General features: G+C 51.3%; 1 protein-coding gene across 9 annotated transcripts in view; it reads left to right on the forward strand.

The window, feature by feature from the left end:
• Window positions 1-19,273, forward strand: part of CSGALNACT1 (chondroitin sulfate N-acetylgalactosaminyltransferase 1) — a 256,501-nt gene that overhangs the window by 213,281 nt on the left and 23,947 nt on the right. For all 9 annotated transcript variants that reach the window (XM_064477394.1, XM_064477395.1, XM_031439993.2 and 6 more), the window contains one exon: window positions 6,846-7,062. In XM_064477394.1, coding sequence (XP_064333464.1) covers window positions 6,846-7,062 — 217 coding nt within the window. The remainder of the gene's footprint in view (window positions 1-6,845; window positions 7,063-19,273) is intronic.

The following is a 19,273-nucleotide window of genomic DNA, read 5'->3' on the forward strand; positions in this document are numbered from 1 at the left end:
TGACCCCTGCGCCCTCACTCCTGCCCCAGTGCCCTCCAGGCAGCCCGTGTCATGTCATCAAGTAGCCATGGTGATGGAAGGTGCTCGTGAGGGGCTGGAGTGAGAGGAAGCCCGCCCCATCACTCTCCCGCCTCCTGCCTTTCCTTCTGCCCTGGGCGCCCTAGGATGTTTGCAAGAAACGATTTCTCATTCAGATTTCATTTGTAATACTGCCAAAGTTGGGGCCACAGCTCCAGACTTCCCCCGTATTATGAAGGAGAAGTTCAAAGAGAAAAAGAAAAAGAGGACCAGGGCCTGAAAGTGTGCTTCTCGGGTCATTGTCCAGGCTGGTGTGACGCCAGTCCTCTCCCTGTCTGTGCCCTGGAAGCCGCAGGGGTCGCAGACCCGGCCTGCTGCTTTCCTGGCCCTTCCCTTTGCCGTACTTTATCTGTCATGTGGCACTTGCATAGAAGTACCCGTATTTCCCCCCAAATGTCCAGTGACTCAATGGTTTGCTATGGTTTATTTGTAAAACTAAAATGAATTCCTGGCACGGACTGATAAGATGGGTTGGCCGAGAATGCTTATAGGAGGTGCAACTTCGGAGTTTCCTGGAAGCACACGGCAGGTGACGCCGATGCTTTGTGCACTGTGATTTGATTTCTAAGACTGGGTAATAGGAACCTGGTGTCATGAAACATCTTGTTTAAGGTACAGAGTGAATGGTGAAGCCAAGGTTAGACTTCGGTCCCTGGCTTTGGAGCTGCGGAAAACAGGCCTCAGGACAGTGCGGGGACCGGTATGGGGGGTGAAGTCAGGTGAAGGGTCATGGTGTCTAATAAAGGGCTATGGGGTCAGTGGTTTGAAAATTCCAGTCGCTACCACACTAGAATATCAGAAATGGGTTTCTCAAGCAACAGCTAAAACAATCCTATTGCAGTGTTGCCAAAATAGTTACCTTTACTCAAATATGATACATGCTGGTTTGCATGTCAGCAGGCTTTCTGCCAGAATATCAGGAATCCTCATCTCCGGATCCACAGTGACTTCCAAAACTGGGTGATTGGATCCAGCTTCCAAGCATATTTAATGCTGGTGTGGAGAACAGCAGGGGGAGGACTTGCCCTGAGCCCTGACCCCTCTGAGCCAGAGGTGCAGCAAATGGCCAATGGAGCAAAGCAGATGACGTCATAGCAGCAACAGTGATGACATCACAGTAATTACAGTAACGACGTCACAGTGGTAACAGTAATGACGTCATAATAGTTGCAGGAACGATGTCATAGTCACAGTAGCAACGGTGTAGCAGTGGTGACAGTAGTGATGACTGTTCCTGCTGTCACTATCACTGACATCACCAGTCATGCTTACGTGTGATTTATTTATCTCCAGAGCAGCCCTATAAAGAAATAGGTATTATTATTGACCCCATTTCTTAAACATGAGGAAATTGACGTCCACTGAGCCATCAGTCATCTCAGTCGTCAAGAGTGAGTTTTATGGCTGGCTTTCCTGACACACTCTGGACAGGCGATGACCCTTCTGAAGTATCCTTATGGATGTTTTTCTGTTCTCAAAAGTCAGTCTCAAGAAGAAAGGAAAGTGGTGCAGGGAGCTCTGTTCAGTACCTTGTAGTGACCTATAATGGAAAAGAACATGACAAGGAACACGTGTGCATGGACGGCTGAGCCGTGGTGCTGTGCATCGGAAACTGACACAACATTGTCAACTGCCTAGGCTTCAGTTTTTAAAAAAAGGGAAGGACGAATGGAAGAGAAAGAAGTTACAAGCATCCTTTTGACGGTGAGGTTAGTTTGCCTTCAAGAGCCTCGCCATGCCTTGCTCTTAAGTGCACGCTTGCCTGCCTGTCACTCTGCGCACGTCATTTGTAACCTGGGACACGGCACCCGCTTCACTTCTGTAGAGGCCTCGCTTGGCCCCTCTGTTAAAGGAAGGGTAAGTGGTGGGGCCCTCTGGAAGCTCTCAGAATTAAGATGACGTTCGTGAACGTGGCTTGAGGAGACAGGAGTCGGGGTGCAGCAGGCACAGGTGCTCCGGCTGTGCGTCCTCTGCTTCAGAGTAGTTGTGTCACCAGAGACGGGGGTGAGGTCACCCCTCCCTGCACTGTGACCTCTCATCCCTGCCCAGTGCTACCCCTGGATCTCGAGTCTGGTGCTTTTCCACCACATCCTGGAGATGGGTCTGCGGTGCTGAGAGAGGAGACCGGGCAGCTGCTGGGAGGTGTGGTAACGGCCTCTGACTTCCCGCCCTCGGTGTTTGCTCGGGATCCTGAGCTTCCCCCTGCCCCGGCCGGCCCTTCAGCCTCGTCCCCTGCCCCCAGACCTCCTCACTCCCAGCCCGCCTTCCCCTGCTCCACTGAGAAGCCTGAGCCGTCTGCACCCCTGTCGGCCTCCTCTGCCCTGTGTTGGGGGCTAGGACTCTTCTCTGTCCAAGACCAGGTCCTTCCCTGGGTGCTGGACCCCACCCCTGCTTCCCCCTTCCATCCCTGCTTCCCCCGTCCATCCCTGTGTCCTCATAATCAATTTCCATTGGCTCCTTCCTCTCCGCACACGAAGGACTTGTTTCTTTTCCCTATTTTTTAAAGAAAGAGAACACTGGCACCTCTCTGAGTGCCTCTAGCTGCCACTCCACTGCCACCACCCCTCCTTACCCAGCACCGTCCCCACCTGCCCATCTCCTGTGGTTCCCTGGAGTTGACCTGCTGGTGGGGGCACAGTTGTGTGTGTGGGGGGGTAACTGCGGCAAACATGAGAATGGGGAGCGTGGAAGAGGGGACAGAGGGAGACAGAGAAGGTTGCTGGGAGGAGGGGCGTTTGGGTCGAGACTGACAGAGTGAGAAGGACGTGCTCAGCCTTGCGGGGAGGCCTCCGGCAGAGGGGACGGAGAGGGCAGAGGTCCTGGGGCAGGAGCGGACTTGACACCTTCAGGGAGATGAGAGGACAATGCTCAGCTCACCCGGCTCACTCCTGCCACTTGACCTCTCATCCTCGTTCAGATCTGCTTCGGGGACACGGTCGGGTCAGCGGGGCGGCCACGGGCCATCCGGTGGCTGTCTGTACGTCACCTTGACGCGCAGCCGTGGGCTCCCCGCCGCCCTCTCCGGCCTCTGCCTGTGCTGCTGTCCCCGCCCCTGACCTCGCATCCTCCTGGTGGACCGTGCGCTGCACCTGTGGACCCACCTGACTGCCCACCTCCCCCCCACACCTGCCTTTTGTGCCCCAGCCCAGATGAACTGCCTCAGGTTTGCCAAACATAACAGGTCGGGTTTGTTTCTTCAGTACCTTTGCTTATGCTGTTACCTTCTCATAGAATGTCCTCTCTGACTCTGTAGTCTTGGCAGAGAGACGCCCACCCAGTCTCCAGTTCCCATGAAGCTTCTTTTGTCAGACGGTCCACACCGTCCGGCAGGCGGAGACTCCCGCCGTTCCGCTCCCTACGCCTCGGGCAGACATCACGGGACGTGTTTCTGCTTGCTTCACCTTCTCTAGGAGGGCTGCGCGTCAAGGTGAAGTACAGGCGGCCCCCGGATGGCCCGTGGCCGCCCCGCTGACCCGACCATCGTGTCCCCGAAGCAGATCTGAACGAGGGTGAGAGGTCAAGTGGCAGGAGTGAGCCAGGCGAGCTGAGCATTGTCCTCTCGTCTCCCTGAAGGTGTCAAGTCCGCTCCTGCCCCAGGACCTCTGCCCTCTCCTTCTGCTCTACAGTGTGAATCCTGAAAGCATGGCGATTTTATCATGCCCATCACTCTATCTGGAACGGAGAACACAAGCCATAGTAAATGATGGCCATAAAGGAAATCAATAAGGCTAAAAATAACCACGTCTCGTGCCTGTGGATCGCGTGAGGCTGGCGGGGCGCCTGGTGAGGAGCCCAGCCCACAGCTGCAGTGGGATCAGAACACGCCTTCGCTGCCCACTTACGTCAGACACCCAAGTGCCTTTGTGGAGCTGATATGTGGTTTTGTGGGGCGGGGGGAGCAGCTCTGAAAGGAAATTCGATGGCCAGTGCTAGTGATTAAGGTGGAGCTGTAAGTAAGGGAGGTTCTTAGACACCTCTGAGTAAGAACCAGCTGTTGAGTTTGTCTGCACGGACCTATGGTGCAAACAGATTAACACCAAATCAACCACTAGGACCGAGAAAGGTGATTCATGAATTATTACAGCAAGGACATCAGTCAGTGCAGCCATTTCTTATCCAAAGAGAAACGTCTGGTGAAAGTCGAGTGGGTGATGAACTTGAGTCAGGACGTGTCCGGAAGCTGCCGTGAGCTGATGCTCTGTGATGCGGGAGAAACGAGGTGAGGTGCCTGCAGTGGAGGAGAAGCCGTGTCATGGTTCCTTTCTGTAGTTTTTTATGGGGAGAATTATCTGCGTTGTAGCGTCGGAGCATCTGGGGGTTCACGGCAGTCTTAGGACCTCTCTCGTACACGTCTACAACTTTCCCCAGGAAAACAGAGCTGAGGACGGAAGGCGCTGTGATGGTGTCTCACTGTCTCGCGTGGTCTGGGAATGAGACGTTCCAGATAACTGGTGCGCCACAGAGGTAAAACGTTGCTGTTGAGGAGTAAAGTCTTTCTCGAGTATGTTCCAGTTCCTCTTCTTGAACAAACCAAGGAGAAGATGCCTCTGCTGTGGTGTCTGCAGGGCGGGTGAGAGGAGTGGGTTGTTTTTTCCTTTATATTAGAAGTTCCCAGACGTTTAAATAAAAAAATAACATTCTGCCTCCCCCTGCTGTCAGGAGGTGACCTGTCACTACTTATTAGTGTCAGCATCCTTGTCTGTTACACGTTTTCTTCCCCCAGATCGTCTTCCTTGTTGGAAATAATTTTTTCATGAAAATCCACCCCCTTCAAACTGTACTGCTTTTAACGTGTTGCAGACTCTGAATTCAGACCATTGCTATTTAACAGCTGCCACAGGGAAAAGCTCCAAGTTGGGGTATGAGGACTGTCTGTGGGTAAAGGAGCCACGGCTCTAGGTTGTCCTCCTGACTTCTGGGAAGCGGGTGTCCACGATCCTGCTTCTTTCTGTGCTCTGAGGGGTTAGTGTTTGCCATGAGGGTGACCCTGCGGGCTGCCACAGCCTTTGCACGTTGGTTGCCGTGTGGAGCCGGGGAGCTTGCTGGCACCGGGTCCCAGGAGCCCAGCGAGGTGCAGGCATGCTGAGATGCTGCAGAGACGCTGTGACCGAGCGCGTCTCCTTCCCGACTCAGCCCCACCTTCTCTTGACCCTGGGAGCTGGTGGCTGCCCAGCTGCTCCGGGCGGCGTCAGAGGTGGAAAGGGCCTGTTTCCTCAGTGAGGACCGAGTGCCTGAAAGAATGAACAGACCTGGAAGGGAACCACTTCACGTTTTCAAGGAAGCCCTCTGAGCGTCCTCCTTTCCTCCATGAGTGGCCCCCTGGGGATGCTGAGTTCTGTCCCCGTGTGAGCTCAGCGAACCTCCTCTCAGCCTCCCTGACTGGGAGCAGGGGCCCTGCCACCCAAGGGGCCCCCGGAGGCCTCAGGAGAGAGCTCCACCCTCGCGGCTCTGCCCCTAGGCCTTGGGGTCCCGTGCCTGCTGTCCACGGGCCGTGGTGTGGACCTCTGGGTCGGGTCAGCCGTGAGAGGTGAGAAACTCACCAGCCTCCTCTCTGCGGCACCTGAAAGCCATCAAAGGGCCTGGAAACCCGGGGCTGTGGGATGCACAGAGAACAGAGAAGTTAGTGCGGCAGACCTGCAGTTCCCACAAAAGAAGAAGGAGGGAGAGTGAGGAAAGAAAGAGAAGGCTCGGACAGTCTCGGAAACCGGGCTGAGCCCGGCAGTGCGTCCCCGGGTGCCCCCTTTGTAGCTGCTCAGAGCCTGGGGCGCCTGCTGGCGGACATGGGGCTTCCGAGGAAGGAAAACCTGGAAATCAAAGAGAAAAGAGGAGGAAGCTTATCCAGTGATCTGCTGAATGTTACAGGCTATATTTTCTGGCCGTAGAAAAACACCCACAAGCCCAGCAACGCTGGGGGGCGGCGGGACTGAGGTGTCAGGGATTGTTCACTCAGGGGGCGGCGAGTCTGTCTGGTCAGGCCCTTGGGGCTCACGCGAGAGTCTGGCTGGGCTGCTGGGTCACATCGTCAGCCTGACGAGTGAGCCTGTGGAGCGTCAGTCACAGTGACACTGGGGGGGCCGATAAATCGTCTCCCCGAGGAGCTGGCTCTGCACACTGGCTGTGCTGCTTCCCAGAGGTGGGAGGACACGGTGAGGTCACACAGGACGAGGGCCTGACGTGAGCTGGTCCTTTACGTGTCATCTGCTTTAGTGCTTCCAGAAGATTCCACGGGGCCACACCACCAATGAGACCGGCCCCGAGCTGCCCCAGGCGCCCCGAATAGATCACTGTGATCGCTTTGTCTGAAATGGCAGTGATTTCCAAGAGATTATTTTAACATGTCTTAAATTAAATAAATATAATATTTAAAACATTTCTCTAATCACATTGTGCACAATGTGGGTAAATAGCTGAAAAGGAAAAACACATATCCCCACTCCACATCCCAGCCAGTCTTATTTTGGCATATTTCCTTCCAGTCCTTTTTTAAATGCCTCTGAATAGTATACATACAGTTTTGTACCCAGCATTACAAACCGCTTCCCGTATGTTTTTATGAAGTTTTCAGAGCTGATTTTTAAATTGATGGTATTTTCATTTCTTTGGGGATTTTTTTAAGTGGGAGTTTCCTAATAGTTATTAGACATAGAGATTTAATCTTAATTTAAGTTTTTTTTTAAGCCATTTTGTGCTAGATGTTGGCTATAAAAAAACACTCAACAACCAAGGCTCATTTTTAGAACCATCTTTCCTTGTGTTTCTGTTACCAGGGATCTACCGCACAGAAAAGGACAAAGGCACTTTGTACGAGCTCACGTTCCGAGGGGACCACAAGCACGAGTTCAGACGCCTGGTCTTGTTCCGGCCGTTTGGCCCCATCATGCAGGTGAAGACCGAGGAGCTGAACATGGCCAGCACACTGGTCAACGTCATCGTGCCGCTGGCCAGGAGGGTGGACAAGTTCCGCCAGTTCATGCACAACTTCAGGTGGGTCCCCGCCTTGGTTTGCGGTGCTGCTCTGGCGGCGGCCGGAGTGCGCTGTCAGTCTCTTTTACATCCTAACCCGTGGCTCCCCTGAGATCACATGCAGGATAATGCCAAGGAGTTTCCCAGCACTCTTTTCTGTCGCTACTCGGGAAGACTGAGTGGGGTTTTGTGGTCGGATGCGGTGGGTACTTTTACTCGTGCCTTCAGGCTCTGTGTCGTGTGGCGTCGGACCTTGCAGCTCTTAGGGCTGACATCCCCGGGCTGCTTGAGATTATCAGCTGATTGACTTAGCCGCCTTATTTTAAAGATAGAAAGTCAGGTGCATCTAACTACAAGTCTTGGAAGGTCAAGCTTACTTTTAATCTTACATCGTTAAATTCACGTTATCAAAAGCCAGGAATACTCAGCATAAGGGTGTAGTTGATACTTCTCAAGATTCTGGATAATGAATGCACTCTTAAAAGTTTTTACATTTGAAGAGTAACCTGTTCCTAGTTAAATTTTAAGGTCAGAATCCAGGAGTCCTAAAAGAGAGCTTTGGCGTCCTCTGGTCTGACCCTCCGCAGAATCCCATGGTGGCATTTCTGGGACGCGGTTATGTGTGTGTGTCTGTGTGTGTGTATTTGTGTGTCTCTGTGTGTGTGTGTGTACCAGGGAACTACCTGCTATCGCGGCAGGCTGCAGCTGTGGACGGAAAGCTCGCCGTTTTTGGACCTGAAGTCTGCCTCCCAGTGATTTCTCCCCAGTGGGCCTAGTTCTAGCCTCTGAGGAGATTCTCCTCATTCTCCTGCGGGTTCAGGAGCTGGGCCTTCGGCTGTGACGTCATGCACAGTTGGCTGGGGGACCTTCCCACCTGCTCCCGGTTTGGAGAGCACCCCTTGGGCGCGAGCTCTGGACGGTCAGCAGCGCCCCTCTGGCCCCAGCACTGAGGTCTGTGTGTAGCTCCGGTGTCCGGGTGCGCCCGTGTCCTCCCTCAGCCTTCTCTGTGGAATGGCCGAGTGTGCCGGCCACTTAAACATCACATCCTGAGAAGGACAGAACCTGCAGTGGGCACTAGGCCTGAAGTCGAATCGTTGCCCCCAGGGCCAGTGTGCCCACTCCTAGGACGAGTTACAGTAAGCTCCTTTGGCCGGGAAGCTGGCGAGAGCTTGCCAGGCCGGGGCCCCGAGATTGGCCCCTGCCCTCGGGCGCGTCCGCGGTGCGCTGGGCTTGGTGAGGAGTGGCAGCGCGGGGTCAGTGCTCCCTGTAGGGCTCTGGAGCCTGGAAGAGCAGGATTCTTTTGGCTACATAAGACTGGTTGTTGCCTTAGTGTCATGGGGATTGCAAACCCTAACAATCAGAGCAAAACTGGAAGGGAAATAGTGTGGAAAAAAGTCACACCTTTAGTTTACAAGTCTCCACAACTGAGCCAGTGAAATGAAATGTAATTCTATGTAATGCTTTGAAAACAGTGATGCTCACTGTTCAGACGCCCCTTGGTGCACGTGGGTGGGGAGACTTGTTCCCTGGGTGGGGGGACACCTGGAGGGACTCGACCAAATGAAGGGGGTAAGGTGATGAGTTCGCGATGTGGCCCCTCCTTCGCGGAGAGGAGACGTGTCACTTGGGGGTGGAGGCTGTGGTAGAAACACAGGCCAGGACGGTGGGACACAGGGAAGGCGGAGCTGAGAGGGGGTCTGCTCTGTGGTCCAGGGGCTTCTGAGCGTCAAGGTCGCTGAAAAAATGGGATGAGACAGAGTGCTCAAGCCTGAGGGTAGCTAATTCCATGTCAGAACTTGGTAAAGGTGGCGTGTCAAATCCGCCAGCAGAGAATGAATGATTCCACCCACGGCTTTAGGACAACTAACCAAACACTAATTCTGACTTCACACCAAAGCCCAGAGTAAACCCTGGCTGATTAAATATTTAAATACAATGAGGATGACCATCAAAGTATTTGGAGAAAATGTAAGGGGCTGTTTAGTAAACATTTGATGTTGTCTTTGCCATGTCCCTTCCAGCCCAAGGGTGAAAACCACTAACTGCGGTGGGCACTGAGGATAGAACTGAGTGCTTTTTTATTTCCTTCTTTGGATTCTCTTTGTTTCATAAATTTTTATATAGTCACCATATGTTTTAATTGTGTTTAAAAATTTAGTGGAAGATTTTTTTTTTTGCTTTTGTTATTTAAACAAGACTTTAAAGTTTATAAAAGCTATGCATTCTATAAGATGTTTAAACAATAGAACACAACAAGGAATAAATTATTTAAAGATTCTCTTTTGTTCAGAGCCGATCGCTGCACATCATGGCAGTGAGACACAGCATGTCGCAACCAAGGGCTGGAGGGCGCCTGGGTAGAGATTGGGTGAAGGAGGCTCCCTGCAGACTGGCTCAGGTTGACTTGAGCTTCTAAATTCCACTGGTAAAAGCCTGTGGGTAAAAGAGGTGGCTCTGTTCCTTCGTGCATCCTGGTCCTCAGGGAGCAGGGCCGTAGCTCTTCCTTTGCGGAACTCAGGTCTGGTGGGAGGATGGAAGGTGGTGGAATCTAGCCCAGGTGGGAAGTGGCTGATGTCACCTGTAAGGTACTGCCCCCTTTTTCCTGGGCACAATCATTGGGATTCCGTGGAGCACGATTAAATGCACACATCTTGTCATGAAAGCTACTGGGCTTCATCACTTTGTATCCAGCTAAAAATAAAAAATAAAAAAATGCACTTTTGACCCGGCTTCCTTGAATTAGCCATCTTTAACATTAATTGAACATTCTAGGCACCTTTCTTTGCACATACACAGAGAGAAGAACTTGCTAGCTAGGAAGAATTCAGTAGAGCATGAGGTATGCTATGCGTTCTGTCTACTTAAAGAATTAAATTGTACGTTACTTAAATGTATGGACTCAAATCTGAAGTCTAACAGAAGAAATCTCTGATCTTTAAGGAAATGTTTCTCTGCTCTAAGAGATGTTAGTCCCTAAGAGAGCCCTCCAAAGTTACAAAAGTGATTTTGCAAATCAGAACAGGTCAGAATCATTATGTGTTTTTACTACATCCTTTTATTTTAGACTGAATTGACTGAAAAGTCACAATAAGAAGAGAGCAGCACATACACTTTCCCTGTGTCCCACCTCCCGATTTTCTTAGCTGTCTACTATTTTTACCTTGTTGGGGTTTACAGCCTTCACCTTCTGCGTTGTAACCACAGCGTTCCTGTGTGTGAGTGGACTTAGCGCATTCATCACTGTGAAGTGGGAAGCCCCATAAAAAGACCGGCAGGACCCCCAAGCAGGGCCACTACTCTCCTGCCAGCACCATCTGGTTCCCTGGCCCAGAGGTTCTATCTCACTCTTTGCCTCTCAAACCACTTACTTCTAGGAAAGTGGAACTTACCCCTAAGATTCTATTGGTTCCCTGAGCTAACTTCTGATTGGTCCATTTGTAGTACTTTATTTGCATGGAGCTTACTCCTGATTGGTTATTTCTCTCCCTCCTGATTGGTCCATTTTTACAAAGCTTGTTCTTAATTAGTCAATTTTTGTTACCCCTTATTTGCATATGATGTTGCAAAGTGTAAACTGGCAGCCTATAAAAGCCTGTGTAAACCTACAGATGGGGTCCAGAGCTTGGAGTGTTAACTCTTCTGGGCCCGCTGGCATAGTAAACCTGAGTTCTCCAACCCTCCGAGTGCTGCTTGGTGTCTCGCCCAGATCCAGGTTGCTGTCACAACTGAGCTGTAGCACCGAAATGTAACACGTTTTTCTGCAACAACTGGACCTCTGACCATAGCTTCTTCATTCTTGACATTTGTGTTGTCTGAATTTCATGATCAGGACATTTTCTTTCCAGATGAGTCATAAGTGCTTGAGAATAGAATGTCTGCTTATTATCTTCATAGTTTAAGGGTGACTTAGCTGGACTTAAAATTCTTAGGACACACTCTCTTCCCCCAGGACCTCGTAAATGTGCTTCTGAGTCTGATGATTCCACGGAGAAGGGTTAAGATGACTTTATTTTGTCTCTCGTGAAAATGCCTGACTTGTCTGAAGGATGCCTGCCTCCTGTCTTGAATCGAGATAACTTAATTGAGGTCTGTCTCATCTCATTGTCCATTGCTCTCTCCTGTAGTTCAGTTTCCTTTTTTGTTTTGTGGGTTCTTTCATTTCAGGGAACTTTTTTTTTTTGGTCTGATTTTGAATACTTCTCCACTTTGTTGTTGACTTCTCTGCTTTGCAGACCCAACTGTGAATTTCATGGGTTTTCTTTGTTTATTAGCATCTTTCTATTTTTTATCACCTCAGTCCTTTATCTGCTCTCACGGAAGCCTTTCCTTTGTGTAAATAATTTGAATAATTTGATTTTCAGATATATCTATTCTGTACCTTGCCGTTTCTAACTTATTACTTCTGTTTATTTTGGCTGTCACTTTATTTTCTGAGCACAGAATATGCTTGTTAATCTGTTTTTTTAAATCATTTCCTCTTTGGATTTTTTTTTAAATTGGATTTAGATTTTCGTTAAGCAAGTGTGAAACATTTGTAAGACCTTTTCTTCTGTTAGAGCTATATTTTATTTGGGACTAGGTTTTTTACTTGAATTTTTAATGTTGCTGTTTTCTGAATTCTCTCTTTCTCTCTGTCTTCTTTCAACTTTGCTGCTGTTCTTGAGATGATGAGACACCCATTGTGCTGTGTGCCTTCGTCTGCCTTGTGCGTGGAGTGCAGAGGGCACCGGGCCTCCTGCTGCTCTGACGTCGTAGAGGGGATTGTCATCAGCTGTCCCCATCCTGACTCAGGACTGCTTGTGTCCCAGCTGCATTTTGAGCACCACTATTTCTTTCTTTCTTTTTTTTTTTTTTTTTTTTTTGAGGTTAATTTTTGCTTGTATTCGCCCAAGTAACTTAACTACAGTGGCTTGCAAACTTTTCTGACCTAAAAAATACATTTTACATTACAATCCAGCAAACACACACATATATTTTATATATATATGTATGTGTGTATATATATATATATATAAACGAAACTAAAAATAATTAAAACCAGAGTTTTGCCAAAAATGTCTATGCTGAGTTTTCTTGTTTTTAAGGCTCTTTTTAAAATTTGAGCAGTTTTAGTTTTACAACAAAATTGACAGGAAGGAACAGAAATTTCCCCTATACCCCCCTCCACACACATGCATAGTTGTTATTTTTATTTACCAGAGTGGTACTTTTTTTTTTTTAACTAAGGATGAAGGTACACTGACACATCATAATCAAAGTCCACAGTTCACCTTAGTTTGGGCAGAAGTGTAATGACAGATCTCTGTCGTTACAAAGTCATACGAGGTATTTTCACTGCTCTAAAAACTTCCGTTTTCCAGATGGCATATGGAAACTCTTTCTTTTTCCCTTGAAAAGAGGTTCAAAGCCAGCCTTTAGGCCTCTAAGACCACTCCTGGTCCACCCATGCATGGACCGGACAGGCTCTAGGTGGCAAACTCCCCCACTAAATACTGCGGCTTTTCTTCCAATATTGAGTCCTGTCCCACTGAGGACCGGTATTTCTTCATGGTCTGGAGGAGTGGGTGGAGGAGGAGACAGCTCAGCTGGCCTTTGTGTGGCCCTTCCTGGAGGTCCCTGAGTCGGGCCCGGGGTGGCCATGTGGGTGGAGCCAGCCCACTCTCCCTGGCTGTGGGCGGACCTCCCTCCCGAGCGGGGTGCTAGGACATCAGACGGAATGGCCTCGTTTGGCTTCCTCTCTCGTCTCACTGGCTGTTGTCAGTTTTTCCACTCCCCCAGGTAAAAGCTGGGGGTAAAGAAGAGGCTCTGGCCCTGTACTTGCCGGCTGGGTGGGGAGGGGCCCACACCCCTCATTCCCACTCCTCTTTCTGCTCTTACTAAGAGTCTTGGCTCAGTGATGGTCATCTGTCTCTGGTTCTGCCACATCCCCCTTTTCTGCGGGGTTAGTTCACAAAGCATAATTAGGACAGTGCCTCCTTCCTTCCACACCCTCCATGCATGTGGGGAGACTAGATGCTGGGCTGCAGCTGGTCTGTGCCCAGATCCCACCATGGGTGTCGGGGCTCCTGTCTCCCCGGCCGTCTGGGCCTCCCACCTCCTGCTGCTTCTCCAGCCCCTGTTCTGCAGCCCTTGCTGGAGCTGGAGCCACACGAGGCTAACATGGCATCTTCCGCCTTTTTCCTTGGCCTCCTTTTTGTCTGTTTATGGCAGGAGATTACATCTTTGTCATTTGATGTAGTGGTGGCAGGATTTTTGCCATTTCCCCTGACTTTCTGTACATGGCTTTTGATGCTCACCACTGAGCCACTGAGATGAATTTATTTAAAACATTCTCTTCCCAGTGCATCTCCTTTCAAGTATAAACACCCTTTGCTCTGACACCATCTGGCTGAGGAATCTTTTACAAGTCGCTTCGTATTTCTGGGCTTTAGGATTCTCTATAAAATCAAACCTGGTCCAGATGGGCCCCTTTCAGCTCTGACGCCGGTTATTACAGACAGTTTCAGGGTGTTTCTTCCCACTTCCGCATCCGTTTGCTAATTATTCAGCTAGAAAAGAGCCAGATGGCTAAAAATTGTAACAGATATGCCCTTCTCGGACAGAAGACATAGCTCTAGACCCTGGAATCCCCCAGGGAGACACGAAGGAGCCCCGGGGAAGGCTGGGTCTGGGAAACTGCTCCCTTGGGGTGATGGCCTGGCATGGGACGCGGTCTGCAGGGACCAGAGACCACGCTTTCCTGCTGCAGAACCATGTCTGGGTTGATTCATGGTACATAGAGCACATGGATTAACGTATCATCGTCACTGTTTGAGTCTCGTTATTATCATCTCAAGTAGTCCTGAAAAGTATTTGTGTTTATAACAAAATACAGATTTCACAAAACCATTTATAGAAAGGTCAGCGGACAAGGATTCAGTAACAGTGTGGAACAGGGGGTGGGTTGTATGCTGGGGAGCTGGGACTAAGAGAAACAGGTGCAGCTCATCCTAAGCACCAGCTCTGGACGCCTGAGGGACGAGGAGGGAAGGGAACAACAAAGGCTGGTCTCCTTCCGCCTCAGTCATTAATGAAAAGGAAGCCGCTGTTTGCTGAGTGAGACAAGCTTCTCCCTGGCACTAGACCCCAAGGGCCTTGATGTAAGGGGCCATGAACTTTAAATGGGTGATCTTCCTGGGACTTACAGGAAGTTGTGAGGCTAAAGCTCCAGTGTTGTCATCTCCCTGAGTAGGAAGGAGAACCCCAGGGTCCCCCGAGGGAGGCTAGGGACCGCTCTGGCCCGGTGCTGCGTGTGCTCCCTGGCTCCGCTGTTGCCATGGAGATAAGATGGCTCTTCACTGGCAGCTCTTCTTCCATCGTGGTTGGGTCCTCCTGGTCTGCACAGGAGCCCCGCGCCCTGACGAGGGCCCCACATGCCTCTATCAGGACTCCTTTACATGTGGCCCGGAGTAGACGGGGGGTACTCAGGAGAACTTGAACTTCACGTTCAGTCCTGTTTTCATCTGTCTCCCCTTTGCCCAGAGTCTGTTGGCTCGCCCTCCTCTGTTTTTTGGTCCCTCCTTCTGCCCCTGCACCGCCTCTCCCATTTGCTTTTTGGCTGCTTGGCCTCCCTTGGCTCCTGGTTTATCGGGTTTCAGCTTGTCTGTTGTTTCATTGTGCAGTGTGTTTGCAGTAGCAGGAAGGACCTCACAGTTACAAACCAATAGATTGTCTTTGTTTCTTTGCCTCTGAGCCTCTCCCAGAAAAAAGGGATTTTTATGACAGTGACTTCTTATGGTGTTTACAGATCTTTCCCAGTTGGTTCCCAGTTTGCTGGGTTTTTATTTTGACTTCCTCCAGCTGGACTGAGAGCCCTCTTCCACGTTGCGGTGATGCTTCTCAGGCTTCTCGGGTTATTTCTGTTCGCATGTTTCCCCTCCTTCCTTCCTCTGACTCCTCCCTCGTCCCTCTCAAGGCGTTTATGACATTTAAAGGTAGCATCACGGATATCTTTTACTTGAATTTTCACCAGCAATTTTTTAAAATCCTTTTTCTGCCTAGAACCATTAAGATGTTTCTGGACATTTCTGGGTTTTTAAAAAACAGTGAATTTGGGAGTTTGAGACTTTCAGCTGTTAACCACTGTATATAAAAATAGATAAAAAACAAATTTCTTCTGTGTAGCACAGGGAACTCTATTCAAACATCTTGTAATAACCTTTATTATGAAAACGAATATATGTATGTGCGCGACTGGGACACTGTGCTGTACACCAGTAATTGACACATTGTAACTGACTATACCTCAATAAAAATAAGTGACTACGAAAGTTGAAATTGAAGTGGGGTTGGCGGGTAGGGCTGGGCAGGGTGCCGGCTGAGCCCCATGCTCCAGTGTGCTGGGCGACACACGTAGGCTGTGATTGGAGATGGTTGGTGTTCTTGGCGTTTCTTCAGAAGGAAAACTGGTGTCGCTTTTGCGGCCCCCCACCCCACCCCACCCCGCCACCTCGCCATCTCCCTCCCACTCTCCTCTGGCAGCCCTTTCTCCTCTGGCAGCCCTTTCTCTGCTCAGGCACCAGGGTTGCCCCCAGGAAAGTGTTGCAGTTTATATGTTTGAGAAACACTCATCTACATCATTCGGCTTATTTCCATAAAAGTCCCCCTTTGGGTCCTAACAGAAGTGCTTTCTTATTTCATTGGAGCCACAGCATATGTAGAAACAACCTATCCAGGAGAAGAAGACGGTCAGCTGGGAACTGGTCTCATCTGCTGCTCTGAAATAGGCACCCGGGAGAGGAGGTCCCTAGGGCTTGGCTCGGGGTCACAATTCACTCTCACTTCTTAGCCACTCAGACACAGGAGTCCAGGAGCGATGTGTTACTGCAGCTTGGGGTATGGGGAGCCAGAGGACCCATCACACCAAAAGAAGAGTGTTACTTTCTACAGCCCGACTTTGATGGGCCCCATCACTCCCGGTTGAGCCTTCGGGGTGGGACCTGGGCCTCACTTCCAGTCCCTTGGTGCTGGAGCAGATTTCTCCCTGGTGTCCCTGAGGACCAGATGTAGAGATTGGAGCCTGACGGGCTGTGATGTGTGGTTTCATTTGCCTGGGACGTAACTCAGGCCTGAGCAGGTGTTCTTCCTCTGTTCGATACATCCAGGTTGTTCACTGACGTAGAAGAACTGAAACTGTGATGTCCTTGTGTCCATGCCTCTCAGCCAGGAGAGCCCTCTCTCCGCTCCTCTCCACCTGGGTGGCGCCTACTCACCTGTCAGGGCTCGGCTGGGATGGCCCTTTCTCTGGGTGCCCTGCCCCATCTCCCAGCACAAGTCCGCGCACCCTCCCCTCGCTCATTAGCCTTGTGACTGCCGTTCCGTCCTGCCTCGCCCTGCGCTCTTAACTGCCCATTCCTTCTGTGCCCTGTGAGGGCCCTGAGGCAGGAAGGTGACCAGTTGTCCCAGTCTGCGTGGGACTGAGGAGTTTCCTGGAATGTGGACTTTCAGTGCTAAAACCTGGAGAGTCCCAGTCAAGCCTGGATGGTCCCCCTACAGGGACCACAAATGACTACCCTCTTTAAATCTTACTCCAGTGAGAATAATGCTTTTCACAACAAAGATACTCACTAAATGTTTGTCACATCCCCTGGCCATTCAGCCTGAGGTATAAAAACAGTTCCTCTGAACCGTAAGAGACACGGTTTTCCTGCTCTCCCTCTAGCCTGCTGTGGCGAGATATCTAGCCTTCTCTGGTCTGTGTAGGAATCCCCGGGGAGGTCTCCCATGCGATCAGATACAGTTCAGCCGCCGCTGACTGCCCGGGTCAGCTGTGCGGGGCAGACTCCCCACCTCTGACGCCAGCAGAGCTGCCGGCCCTCACTCACGCCGCAGAGGCTACGGTGCTACTGTCAGCAGGTAGAGACATCCCCAAATTGGAAAGCCCACCAAAAGTGTGGGGTCCTTGCCCGCTGGTTGAGAAGGCATTTGCAGCAGAGGCAGAAGGACAAAATAAAAAGCTGGTTCATTGATCAGAAGGGGAAGAGGAAAGACGGCTGCAGCCCCGGGTTGGGCCACGTGGACTTTTACGAGAGGCGTCTGCCATCATGCCCTCCTTCCAGGTACGCTGGAGCCAATCACCTTTTTTTTTTTCCAGTCCCGGTATGGCTTTTCTGGCTGTTGTCATGGCAGCCATGAACTGTCAGGGCGTGGGTGGGCGTGTCACCTAGCATGCTAATACACTACAATGAGCAGGTCCACTGGAGGTCAGACCCGCCACGATCTTGGACTCCATTGGTTCTAGCCAGTTCTTGTTCCTTCTCTGCTGCTGCCTCCTGAGGCTTAGGTAAGGGTAATTGGTTTCCAGTTGAGGGAGGGGCAGGGGTAGGGTCCTGAGGCAACAGCCTCAGTGACAGTCTGTGAGATCACTGATGGGGAGGCTCGGGAAGAGAGTGGGCATCATGTAGCCGGCCTTCCCCCTCCGGTGGCAGTTAGCATATCTGTAAGACAGCTCAGGAATGAGCATCAGACAGAGTCCGTGACTCTGTCCCCCTTGTCATCAGCTGCTGGAGCTGCTCTTCTGTGACTCAGGAAGGCCTGGGAGACTTCAGCTTTTCTATAAACAAGGGGCAGGGGTTGGGGGCGCCCGGCAGTTCCGCTGGGTCTCACTGCCACGCCCACCACTGGCAGCACCCCTGCCAACACTGCCATGTCACCTCTCCCAAGAGCGGCTTGAGCTCCCTTAGAGTTCAGTTTTCTGAGAGGGAAGGCTTTCTTTGTTTCCTGAGCTCTGCCCCGCCTCAGGACTCACCCCTCAGTCCACAGACACCAGCTGGGAGCAGGCAGACCCCAGGGGTGTGCGTCGTTTTCACAAACACATGTCCCTCTGATGACTCAGATGTTAATGAACCGGATTCTTCTTTAAGACAGTGGTCCTGACCCAGGGTCAGCCTGGCATCCTCTGCCCTTGCTGAGGTCTGGTGGCGTTTTTGGTGGTCACAGCTGGGGCAGAGGCAGGGAGGCTGCTGGCCATCCTGCTGTGCCCAGGACAGCCCCTCCCATGGTGGGGACTCATCTGGTCCAAAGGCCGAGGCTGAGAAACCACTCAGGATGAGTTCTCTGCATGAGGGGCCAGGGCCCAATGCCCAGGCTGCGGGTCTGCCTCCCCAGCCCCCAGCTTGCCAGGCACGTGGGCATGGCCCCCTTGGGACCTCCAGGCCTTCCCTGCGTCCAGCTACATCTGCAGTTTTGCTGAGGCCTCTGTCCTCCACCTGGCCATGCAACACCCCCTTCCCAGGTTTGCAGTGGGACCCGGACAGTAGGGCCCCGGCTGAGAGGTTTCACAGGTGAGTCCCTCGCCCCCGCCAGGGTGACCAGAGGCACTGGCACCAGGCTGGTCCTGGGAGAAACCTGGCTTCTGGCCTAGCAGGGGGCAGGTCACCAGACCCCATTCCCTTCCCTGGATGGAGGGCGTGAGTGATGGTCTGTCCACGGTGCAGGTGTACGATTAGTATCAGAACTCAAAGACCAGAATGGGCTTTCGGCCTCTTGGGAAATAAAAATATCAGTGTGTAAGTGACTGTGATACACGTTTTCTGCCTGAAAGTAGATCTTAATTAGTCTGTATACTGTATGTTACAATATCCTGAGTGAGAAGAAACTGTTGTTTTCAAAAAAAAAAAAAGATCCTTAAAGACCTGGTGAAATAGAAACACCTCCTAGGCTTCCGGGTGAAGACGGGAGAGTGTTCATGGTGGAGTGAATACCAAGGAGCCGGGTGGCAGGAAGAGCTTCCCCAGAGGGTCTCGGAAGCCGGGTTCACGGAGCATCCTTCCAGACCACACCACCCTGCTGTTACGGAGACCGGCTGCGGGGCTGCCTCTGTTAGCTTGAGGGACCCAGGCGGCACGTGTCCGGGTGCCGATGATCCCACCAGAGCACTGACGTCTCCGGTCACCCACGTGCGTGCACTTTCTTACACTTCTTTCCAGGGGATGGAGCCCAGTGAGAGTTGTTTTGTAAAATACGAAAGTTACAAGATGGTCAGACGGACGGCGGTGGCGTCTTGTGGTGCTGTGTTCCTCCTCTCCCGCAGCACATGCTGCCTGCCTCCTGGATGCTTTTAATCCCGCGCAGGGGATGGAGAACTTCTCAAGGGCAGAACTGTCGTGCTCGGTTTTTAAGAGATGCTGTTTGCTGTTTGTTGGATGAAAGGAGGGTGAATAAATGGAACAGAGCCCTGGAGGTGGACCTCAGA

Source organism: Camelus dromedarius, chromosome 22 (genome assembly GCF_036321535.1).
Source record: "Camelus dromedarius isolate mCamDro1 chromosome 22, mCamDro1.pat, whole genome shotgun sequence".
In the NCBI taxonomy this organism is placed as follows: Eukaryota; Metazoa; Chordata; class Mammalia; order Artiodactyla; family Camelidae; genus Camelus; species Camelus dromedarius.